The sequence below is a fragment of the Oxyura jamaicensis genome, chromosome 3 (genome assembly GCF_011077185.1).
Source record: "Oxyura jamaicensis isolate SHBP4307 breed ruddy duck chromosome 3, BPBGC_Ojam_1.0, whole genome shotgun sequence".
NCBI classification, from domain to species: Eukaryota; Metazoa; Chordata; class Aves; order Anseriformes; family Anatidae; genus Oxyura; species Oxyura jamaicensis.
Genome location: NC_048895.1, coordinates 54,935,170 through 54,947,313, shown reverse-complemented (window position 1 = coordinate 54,947,313; position 12,144 = coordinate 54,935,170). Strand labels below are relative to the sequence as shown.

The window sequence follows — 12,144 nt, the reverse complement described above, 5'->3', positions numbered from 1 at the left end:
CAGTACTGCATAGCTGTTTGCCATTACAACCAGAGCTTCCTCTTAGTAAGCCAGGATCAGGGACTGGCCCCAGAGCAGTTCACAGAATCATAGAATCATTAAGGTTGGAAAAGACCTGCAAGATCACCTGGTCCAGCCATCCCCCTACTACCAATGTCACCCACTGAACCATGTCCCTAAGCACCACGCCCAACCTTTCCTTGAACACCCCCAGGGACAGTGACGCCACCACCTCCCTGGGCAACCTGTCCCAGTGCCAGTCGTGACCATCTCATGAGGCAGGTCACTAGACACATTGGTGTCTACATGCTATGACAAAGCTGACCACAATCCATTTTTCTAAATGTGCACTACTCACTACTTCTTAGGACATTTAGGGCTTTTTTTTTTTTTTTTTTAAAAAAAAAAAAAGTCTGGTTGAAGAGAGTGTCTACAAATATATGAGGAAATAAGCAAGAAGAAAGTGCTGGAAATCAAGCCCCTGAGACTATGAAGCATCATTCTCCTGTATCTAATATCTAGTAAAGAGGGAACGTAATTTCTTCAGATGTAGTATTCATCATGTACTTCTCCAGAAAGGGAACAGAACGTGGAGGTTCAAGAAATTGGCAATTTAACAAAAAATAAAAATAATAAAAAAAGAATCATTGCTTTTACCTTGAAAGCTCTGTTAAGCACCTCCTCTCCTCCTCTGCTTCCCAATAGGTTAACAATCACTTGTTTTCCATATTGCTCTTTCAGAAGCATCATATGCCTACAGCAAAAGTAACCATAGTAAGTACAGAACATACAGAACAAAACTATGTAACACTACCTGCTACCTTTTTCAAACCACAGAATGAGAGATCACTGGTCGTTCCATCTAGCAGGTTTCAGCCACAGCAGCGATAGACATCTTCATCAGTTTCCTTTTGATCAATTATTAAAGTGCAAGTTGTGCAAGTATGAAATTAAGGAACACGGTATTTTGTGCTATAAATAAAGAAGAATCCTAAAAAGCAGGCCCCAGATCTTTTATGTCACTGTTAGCTGTGATACTGTCCTTGTGTGCACCCACCTCTTGGCTCTCAGCCTGGAGGCTGCACAGGAAAGACAACCAGAGAGGAAAACGTATTACAACAGGGATTGTCCTGCATCTTAGGGATGAGCCAACAAAGAACCAGTGGCAGCAATGGGGCCTAGGACTCCAGTGTCATGGCCAGAGAAGTGCAAACATGTCATGGGTGACAGGGTTCAAGTATTTCTAAGCTACTGCAACCCTGAGATAGTCACTCACAGCTTACTTTTAATTATGGAGGAATGTTATTAAACATAAGTACTGCTACAGTGGATCAGACCAAAGGTCCCTTTAGCCAAGTGGCCTGTGTGGTGGTTTTACCGTGCCAGTGTTCGGGAGGAGGACAGACGTTTTCGCAACGAGAGCCCACCCCTCCCCTCTTCTTCCTTTTTCCACCTTTTATTGCTGAGTGTGACATCATATGGTATGGAATATCCCTTTGGTTGGTTTAGGTCAGCTGCCCTGCTGATGTTTCTTTCTCACTTTTTGCCCACCCCCTAGGAGGGTCAGAGAGAGAGTCCTGATGCTGTGCCAGCACTGCTCAGCAGCAGACACAACACTGGTGTGATACCACTGCTGTTCTAGCTACAAGTGCAGAGCGCAGCACTGTATGGGCTGCTGCAGGGAAAGTTAACATCCCAGCCAGACCCAGTACAGCCTGGTCCAGATCCTTCAGCACAAACACAAACAGGACAAGTCTAAAGTGATATTTCATCTGGCATGTATCGCCAGCCTCTCAAAGCCTGGCATTTAGAGACTCTCAAGTCAAGAGTTTTTAGCCAGATACAGAGGCACCCATTCACCCCTCAATACATTCTTTCCAAGTTGGTATGCCTGTGCTACAGGAGCTGTGCTAGTTCATTAATAAACTATTAGATCTTAAAGACATCTTACATCACGTACTAACACCACCACAGCAATAATTAAGAGGAAGACAGATAAGAATAGACGTGAAAAATAAAATATCCCACACAAATGAAAAGCTATTACATACTGCAAAGCGACAAGCAATGGCCAAGTGTCAGAAAATCAGCAAGTACACATCTTATGGCATGCATCTTTAAATCCTATAACCAGACATAAGCCACACAGAAAACCATGGAAATGGAGAAATTAAATAAAAAGTTAGCAGCACATGTTTCAAGAAACATGTTAAATGTATTCTCTGGTCTTATTTGTGCTTCTGGTTCTGCAGCCAGTTCTCTGCATGCCAGCTCTTCCTGTACATTTGCACACCTCGGATCCCACCATAAGATCCTGTTTCTCCACTTACGTTATTGCTGAAGAACAAAACTGCTGACACTCAGGTCATCTGCTTGCGTACTATGAGAAGAACTCCCCAAGGGGAGAGGAAGAGGGGACGAAAAAAGATCTAACAAGATTACCATTCCCTTCTCAAAGTGCCTTCTCAACACATTAACCTATCAGATAGGAAAATCTAACAGGCTGAACCCACTCTAACACACTGTAGCAGGCTGTTAGGTCTCGGTGCCTGTTTCCATATAAGTAGTTGCTTGTTCTTTGTCCATTTCCAAAGGACTGACTTTTGCAGTTCTGTAAGCAGAGAGATTCTTAACTTCACCTAAACCAGAGGCTTTTCTGTGTACAGGGAGAAGAAAGAATAGTGTGAGCTGATCCTCACGTTCACATTTCTTGGAAGAAACTAATTCGTTAGTTGCATTGAGGTCACAGGGATCAAATACTCTGAGCTAAATGGCGTTACAGAGTTGTTCCTTGCTAAGGCACTCCCAGTTTGTTGGGAAGCACAAAAAGGATGCTAACAAGTTACTGTTTTCTTCTTACAGGGATTATCTCTGCTGTGGAATGCAAACTAAGATGAAGATTCAGGAAACTGGCAAAGCAACGTAACGTGGCACCAGATGACAGCAAGATCATGAGCCTCAAACACATTTGAATTCAAAAGGATTTATGAGTCTTAAAGAGCTTTCAGAATCTGGACTAAGTCCCTTTGGAGCAGGGATTGCTATGGTACATAGACCATGCAGATTCCAGTCCCTATCTGGGGTCCTTCTGTGCTGCAAAACTGTTAACAGTTACTAAGATCATGTTTGGTAAAAGTTGCAGTACACGGAGCCATGGAATTAAGAGGACTCACCTAAAAGCACTTTTTAGCTTGGACATAAGATCTTGTTTGCCAAAGCCAGAACAAAACAGAAATGAATCACATGATCTGGCACTTACAAGTTGAAATTTTCCAAGAGGCCAAATACTTCAGGCAATGTTTTCACTGATGTACATGGGAGTTTGCCCTTAAAGGACAGCATTTCAGTCAGATATTCTACAAGAAATCATGCTGACAGATGGATTTTTTTTACTGTTTCCAGCTGCCACGCAGTCTTAATGACTTAAGGTTTACAAGCCAGTCTCTGGGTAAAGCAGACCATCAGCAAGACAGCATCATGCAACACTGGTTAGAGAATAACATGCTGTTATTTCTGTGTAGCAGTACAACAGCGAAAAGCAAATCCTGAATGGTTCAGGAACAGTGTTTAATTTTTAATTGCCTGGGTTACAGAGGTAAAGAAGAACATAGGCTCTGTGTACTGTAAGTGTAAATTCACATTTGTTGAAATGTTACAAAGGGTTACATGGACCTTTCTTTTTCATACCACTGAGCATTGCTCAGGTTTTTCAGAAAGAAGGTAAGAGAACAAATTGTTTCAATTAGCATTGAAAGAGGAAAAGAAAATGCATAAAAATAAGTGAAAAAATAAAGTAAATCCACATAATCCTGCAACACCTGGGAGACTGGCGATATTACACAAGGGATGTTTCACATCTCTAAGGATTTACTAGGAAGGCATGAAGTTGTGGGTTAAATACCAGGTTGCTGTGTTATTGCCAAAGTTGAATGAAGCTTACCTGTCAAAGGCAGGAGCATTAGCTTCCAGGCCTCTGTTAAGCCTTAGATGATGAGAACCCACCTAAACAAAGTAATGGAAAGAAAAGAGAAATTTGCTGAAGTCCTAAATCACTAGATGTCTCCCTTTTTCCTTCAGAGAAAACATCTCTTCAACAGCACCAGATACCCCTAACAGACTCCACACACCCACACATATAATATACTTAACACGAAAGCCACAGCTTTTATTAGACAACAACATTTACAATTACAAGTGAAAACATGATTATTATTAAGCAAAGGGATATCTACACATCTTTTTATGGCCAAATAAATCACATCCTCTTGCCAACTTCCTCTAGCAAATATCCCACACTGTATCACACGAATGTGCTGTGTGCCCAGTACTCTTCCTGCCCTTCACTCATTAGAAAAGGCTGCAGTTATGCCATTTCCATGGACTGTGTGTCCTGAGTTCTTTCATTGTTCTGTTATTTACAGAAACTAAAAATTATTGGAACAGTCCTTTGAAAATTTGATGGCTAAAATTCTGTGCCATCAATCTACACTGCTAATTGTTTTTAAGATCATGTATTGTTTCCTGTACACCATCATCCTTTTTATTTTTCATGAGGTTGGTTTATGCAATTCTTTCTAACACCAGTGCCAGCACACTCACATCCAAGGAGTAAGAGTTACTAGTTTTCACCAACATACATGAAAACTGCATATTCCAATCCCGATTAAGCAAAAATGCAGATTGTGTCCTTGCTAAAATGCTGAAAATTCTGTTTAACCAAAGATGTTGCACGCTAGCCAAAAATATTTGGGGAAAAACTCTATGGCTTCACAACATAGAGAACAACAGTGCTGGCTACAGCTACAACATAGGAAGGAAGCGTGCACAGTCACAGGGACAAACCTCCTTTATAAAAAAGTATTGCCCTGGATGGTGCTAACAGAGGGAACGCAGATCTTCTAAGTCATCTTTCTTCTGTACTAAATCCTGTAGTCCTGAATGGTTCTTAGGTGCTGGATTTAATGATAAAAAAGTATCAAATGATCTTTGAAGAATCTAAAAAAAAGTTATATAACATCTCTCCACTAACACACATGTATAAATGTGCGTACTCAGGCTAGTTGCTCATCCCTCTGCTCAGACAACGTGAAGTGTGCTAGGATGATTCTTATTTGAGCTTTTAACTGTTCATAAACTCTAACACATATGTAACCTGCGAGGCTTGATGCATTTATCTCCTGATAAAACCCTACATTTTTGCCTTGCAGAAGATCAGATTAGATCATCATTACTGTATGATCAAAATCCAGCAAACACACCATCCCAACATTATACTTTATTTGAAGTTAAAGTGCTCCTACAGAGTGCTCCTGGTATCGATAGAGACTCCAATTTTATTCTGCAGGTCAGTATCATGAGATGGCATAATGTTGCTGCTAACCAGGCATTTCAGAATGAAAGGTTATTCCAAATCAAATAAAAAACATTATAAAGGCATTGCTGTAACCTTCAGTTTAGGACATGAGGCATGAGGACACAGTTCCTTACATAGACTTTCCAGCAGAGGCACACAAACACATTAAAATGTTAAACCTCAATAACTATAGCTATTTGCCTGTTGGTTTTTGCTTTTTTTTTTTTTTTTTTTTTTTCCTGTTTATCTAAACATGAACAATTTCTTACAAAGCAAACCAAAAAAGAAATAGTTCAGCATTTTCACAGAATGAGCTCTGCATCTCATTTTAAAAAGTACATAAATTTTATGGAACTTCTAAATTAGAAGTAGCAAGAGAGGTAAGCAAGGTAGGCTTTTTGATTTATTTGTTTACCTGAAGCCCTGGTTGCTCCCAAAACAGTGGAACAGAACCTCTGATCTGCACAAAGGAAGAGACGTCATCGTCCAAGTAAATTGTCTGAAAAAATAAAATAAATAGGAGTTCTCCAGTTAGAGCTATCAGTCTGTGTCTCCTTCATCAAGTGACAGTTTAAGACACTGAACACGAAGGGTAAAGGAAGTAAACAGTCTATCTCACCGTATCCCCTTACCGCTCAGCCACTTTTCCATAGTCTCACACAGTGGAACAAAGCACAACGTATTTGCTTTCATGTCATCACAGCAGATTCAATTCGCTACTCACCAGAAATAAGAGAGAATTTAAAACACCACCACTGGCAATGTGGAAGGAATCTTTCATCCACAATGAAGACGGATTTGATCTACCGGTGAAGAGACTCGGGAAGACCAGGACATAGTCTCCCTCTGTCTCTCTCAAAAAATTTAACTGCAAAATGTCATTGCTCCTTGTGACCGGTGATGGGTAATGTCAGGTGTGGGATAAGCTTATCCCTTGCTTTATTTACTATTTCTTATTTCACTGCATGTCATGCATGTCAGAGTGCCCAAACAAATCTCAGTGAAACCAGCAGCTTCGCCACTCCCACCCCGAGATACAGTGAACAGTATGAGATCTATTTCTTTTCAACAAGGTTTACAGTGCGAGGCTCCAAACTCTCCATTTCATTCCCAGACCAGACTTCAAACTCTCCTTTCATACTTGGTATGATCACTGCTAACAAATGGATTTCTAATCAAACTCATTTGAAGCATGAAGACTAATTTCCCCTTTACCTTCCCCCTCCGCCACCCCCAAGCAAAGCACTGTGTTATATGTTAACTTAGCACAAAAGGTACTATCTTCAGACAGGGTATAACCACAGAGCAACTGTGCAAAGCCTGGCTCTCTCTCCTGGCCTATACTTAGCAGCGGAATCCTGGCTGTTTTCCACACGCGACACACGATACGCATGATACACGTCTCTGTTATCTCCTGCATCGCAGCGAGTCTTCTGCAGCCCTGCGGAGGCATGGGATCCATACAGGTCACCCAGGTAGCTGCTTCTCTAACTGCATCATATTGTTTAGCACAACAGTTGCCAGCTGGCTGGTACTGCCCAGAATAGAAAAGAACATGAAAATGGGTTACCATACCGCTTTACTGGGGCTTGTGCTTTGGGATTTGCCACTTGGCATTCTGGTTGGGTGGCTCAAGCGAAGCGCCTTCATTTACCTGAACCTCGACCTTGACCTCACCACCAACGTACAATTTTTAAAGCTACACGTGTGAAAAGAAGTATATACTTACATTAGAGAGGTAGGTATTCAAGTATTCTGCCACCAGTTTTATTTAATTAATCTTTACAATATTTTCGCAGAGCACTCACAATTGCCCAGATTTCACTAAGATGAAAGGTTGAATTGGCTTTGCCAAGGACACAATGTTTGAACAACAGCTAGACCAGATGTACTGCAAAATCGTATTTTTTTAACCTCAAACCAAGGAATTAATAACCCTTCCATGTTGCATCACATCCTCCTACAACTCCTGGAAGAGATGGCAGGTGCTTCATATGAATTACGTGTTTCAGTATGTGCTTCATATATTGCTTCAATATGTGTGCTTCAATAGGTGCTTCATATGAATTACGTGTTTTCAATAGAAATACGTGTCTAAAACACACTCACACAGTAATTTTTTTTTTTAAATTGCCCGTACCTGAATGCAAGAACTAATTGCTATGGCAACACTTTCTTTGCATTTCTGTGCTCACAAGAGATAACAGAATCAAAGAAACCTGGAACATCCGGAGTTGGAAGAGACCCACGAGGATCATCAAGCCCAGCTCCTGGCTCCATGATCATTCTGCAGTTGTACTGCTGGAGTGAGTGGGCCCACCTTCTTCCTCTTCATTTCCTCACTGCAACAGGCTGTCATAAGGTGAGTCAGTGACTTCTAAACACTGAATCATCTTTTCATGCACAGTCAGGGACCCTCAGGAGACAACTCTAAGGTAAAGCAAATTTATGTCACTCTGCTGACAGCCCCAGCATTTTCCTGACTCATACTAAGCAAGGATCTGGTCTTGAATCTATACAAAGAAGAGATAAGACCGGCTCACTTCAAAATTTGACAATCATCACCTTAGTGATGAGTAGAAACAAAATCTCAACACTTGATGATGATGACTACAGACAAAGCTTCACACAAAGTACAATCTGGTCACTCAAACAGCTTACCACAGAGGATCAGTTTCCTTACAATCTTCTGGAGCATCGCAGTTTCCATAACTAACTGAAAACTTGACAGCTCAAATATCTCTTTGGCCAGCTCTTTTTAAAGTCTCAGCTGCAAATTCTCTAGACCTACTGATTAAAATAATAATTCTAATTTTAATACCTGAAGTTTAACATCTTCCTGAGCTATATTTTAAATGGCAAGTATTTCATCACAGTTTATAGACCATGAGTACATATCCTGCCTTCTTTATGCCAAATGCAGAAGAAAAATACTGACCAAACATTTCTGCTTTTCTGCATTAATAGAATTTATATTCTGCTCATAGTTCCATTTACCAGTGATTCAACATTGTCAGATCTAACAGATGTTTGTTTCTATTATTATTCATGTTTTCTGTTAACTGTTTCTCACCCATTACCTCTTCTGTTTTCCGCTCTATTAAGCTGTCCACTGGAGAACTGAAAAAAAATATTCAATCTATGTGTGGATCACTTCTGTCACGTAAAAACATGATGCCCGCAACTTAATGTGATGGATGTGAAGTCCTCTGTCAGGATGAGGTCTAATATAGAACTCCCCCATGATAAGGCATTTCTAAAAAATGGATATATTTATGCACATTAACATGTAGAAATTCAGATGAGGTTTTTGAACTGGGAGCATGGCCTCTTTTTTTTTTTTCTTTTTTTTTTTCTTTTTTTTTTTTTCCCAGGACTCTTTATTCTGTTCTCTGGAGTAATTCTGTGGTCTTTCACAATTCTCTCACCTCATTCTCGTGACCCAGATGAATCCAAAATTATTTTCTTCAAAGCTGCCAGTGAGTTGGAAAAAGACCTAGTATTTTTTTAATGAGTGGGAGGGTAACACCATTTTTACAAGTCATCCCTTCTTAAACAGACTGTAAACATTTTATTAGGCATTACAACTGTGCAAACCTTTCCTGAATTTCAGCAATATCCATTATCCTTCATTCATCACTACAAGGAACATGACCCCTGATCTTGACACTGCGTTCTGCGATGCGTGCCCCTTGACCCTAACAATGACAGTGGCAAGAACCGTCCTTCCAGCAGACGTCCTAACTGAGCAGGTTCAAAGACTGAGACTAAGAAGGCTTCCCAGTTCAGGAACAGACATTGTCTTAACACCTATATACACTATAATAAAACACACTTTTTCAAACTCTTGAATTAGCACTGATAACACATCCAGGTTGAAGTTACACTTAGAAGTAAAAGATTCCAACTTTGTTGCTTATGCAATTCTAGCATTTATGCATTGTCAAGTACAGAATTTATTTTATCTTATTCTTCCAACCCTTGATCATTCACAATGTCATGTTTTCTACAAGCACATATCTGTCCAGCATTTTTTGTCGTTCTAGTTTTGGCTTTATTGTCCTGTGCCCCAGCAGATCCATTTCTCTTATTCTAAGGCAATACATAAAAAAATGAACAGTGCTTTAAGGAAATAAACTATTCCTTCTTAAACAACAGTTTATTTCCAGAATTATCCTGTCCTCTATCTTCCTTAAGTCACAGACATAAAATACATCCAAGAAGATCACACGGGTTTTCCTCTAACCATTCAACAACAATCACCTACGTTTTGGACAACACTTTGTCATTAGGGTTGATACATATTGCTAAATTTACGCCTTTGTCCTCAGGCTTCAACGAACTACCCAGTTGTGGAGTCTTACTTTTAGTCTTACCTCCAAAATGACAGCAAGCTGTTGCCTACCGGTCCCAGGGAGAATGTTCATTCCCATCAAATCCTCAAAACATTGAAGGACTGCTTCATTGATCTCAAAGGGCCTGGGCCACAGAACAATCCAATCCATTTAGCTGGATGGATTTTCAGACACGTTTCCTGCAGTTTCCAATCAGACAACATAATAGCAACTGGATGCTTAACCCATGTGGAGGACCTCTTTGCCCTGATGATGAATTTCCTGTCCTCTGACCTGTGGTGTTAGAAATTGCCATGTGTTTCTTTTGACTCCTGCCATCTTAGATTCTTTTTGTGGTTTCTTCCTCTGACTCTAAAGGGTGCTGACGACTCAGGAGGACAAGTTTCTCACCCTTTATATTCAGTTGCATAGGGGCAGACCTCATTCCTCTGATCCAAGCACCTCTGCTGGTACACAGTGAAAACTCATACTTCATGTACAGGTACTGCTTATTGGATTTGACCAAGAAGCAAACATCTATTTCATCTAGCTGTTCTAATCCCAGTGTGCTGCTCCTATTCATTGCTCAGGATAATTTATTTACCAACCTCTATCTCTCACTCAGCTTCATTAGAAGGAAATAATTATCCAGTCACAACTTCCAGTGGCAGAATTCATCACATATTAAAGGGACACAGACAAAACACATACTTGCATGGCTTTTCTGAGATCTCCAGCTCTGCCTCAAAACTCACAAAGTGCATGGATAACAGATGGCCTAAACATACCTCTCCATGAGTCCCTTTAACTCAGACCACAGGATCCAGTGATATACTTGCCAAAATAATCCTCTTTGTCCTGCCTGGGGCCACAGTAAGACAGTATCCAGAAAATAAATTAACCACGATTGCATCCATTCCTCTCCTGGAGAGCTATCCAACATGGTCTAAGAGTTATTGTGAAATAGGGATCATTTTTCTTCATCAGTGTCCAACATTTTTTCTCAAACTGGTACAAAGGGAAGGTTAATCCAAATTCATGGCATTTCTTTTTGATGTCTGTCAAGGTTTCCATTTTAAATGCTTCATCAAACAGTTCCATGAAGGGGAGAACAAATGAAACCATTCATTAATCTTTGTTAAATTCGAGTTGTTCCCCTTACGTCATATGCTAAGATATTAAGAGTTTACCCCTACTCTTTGGAGGATAACTGGGGAAGGAGATGAAACGTAAACAGTGACAGGCACAAAACTAAATGAGGAAAGCATGTCTTCTTCTCAACGTTATCAGCAGAGAAGAATTCAAAGAATGTGATACAGCCTCAACTCAACAGATTGATAAGGGACGTGATGGGAAAGGAGAACTCTTGGCAAAGAAGACTTTGTTGTCAGCGGACACCTCTCAAACATGAACAAAGCAAAAATTTATTTTTTTAAGTTATCACTGGGAAACTGACTGCTTTTAAAACTTTACTTGAGGATTATCTGCAACACTGCACTTTGTAGTAGAATGGCAGCCCTTTCGAAATACTGGCAACAAAACTGGAAGTACATATTACAGAGATTTCAAAAAAGCCCTCCTTTTTTTTTTCCCCTTCATGTTTTATTTTTGTCTTTCCTACATTTTTTTCCTTTCTTTTTTCTTTGCAAAGAAGCAAGCCAAATGATCAAATATCCAAGAGATCCACTGGTCGAGGGTTGTTGGTTTTCTTTGTTTTGGCGTTTTATTTTGAAAAGCAAAAGAAAAGTGAAGTGAGATATTTAACTTTTTCCCCCTTCTTCTCAAACACTCTGAGTCACAGCAGTTAAGTGAGCCCACAAAAAAAAAATGACTCATTGCAGAACTAAAATGCCACAAGGCTAACTCAGTGGGAGACAAAAGCATACCATCCATGCATAAAAGAGCTGCCTGGAGATAAGACTAATTGTTTCTCCCTCTTCTAAAAACAGCTAAATGTTAGAAGTAATTCCTATAAAGGGGGAAAAAGTCCTGGCTTTTCAAAATCCTAGGGTGCTATTTATCCATGAAAGCACACAGCCAGCATGCCATTATACTGTAGAGGCTGCAGCAAATGGAAACAAAATGTTATTCAGCCAAGATATTACCTCATAGGCGATTAGTCAGTAGTCTACTATGAAAGTAGGAGAGAGTTTATTCTAGGACTCTTCCTTCCTCAGCTAAGTGGGTGCCAGCTTGAACTAGATCTCAGGCATCCCAGTGGTTAGCCCAGCTTTGCTTTCTTAGGACACTTAGTTTGGTAGAGCTAGTGTTTATCACCACTAGCAACAGCAAACTTATTTTCTTCTTTAAAAACAACAAAAAAAAAAAAAAAAAAAAAAAAAAAAAAACAAGGAAAAAAAAAACCACCAATCCCTTAAAATTGCAAAGCCTTGTTATAATTTTCAACCTACTCGGGCCGTTCACCCTACAACCATTTCACTTTTGCTCTTTTTCTTA

The 12,144-nt window shown here is 40.0% G+C and overlaps 1 protein-coding gene across 5 annotated transcripts in view; it reads right to left on the bottom strand.

Moving 5' to 3' along the window:
- SYNJ2 (synaptojanin 2) overlaps nt 1-12,144 on the bottom strand; it is a 64,926-nt gene that overhangs the window by 30,943 nt on the left and 21,839 nt on the right. For 2 of the 5 annotated variants that reach the window (XM_035323239.1, XM_035323242.1), the window contains 4 exons: nt 5,769-5,852; nt 3,941-4,002; nt 3,673-3,708; nt 658-754 (listed from right to left, as the gene is read on the bottom strand). In XM_035323239.1, the coding sequence (XP_035179130.1) occupies nt 658-754; nt 3,673-3,708; nt 3,941-4,002; nt 5,769-5,852 (279 nt within the window). Of the gene's footprint in view, nt 1-657; nt 755-3,672; nt 3,709-3,940; nt 4,003-5,768; nt 5,853-6,077; nt 6,547-12,144 lie in introns of those variants that run through there. The other 3 variants (XM_035323243.1, XM_035323240.1, XM_035323241.1) reach the window with 3 other exon arrangements.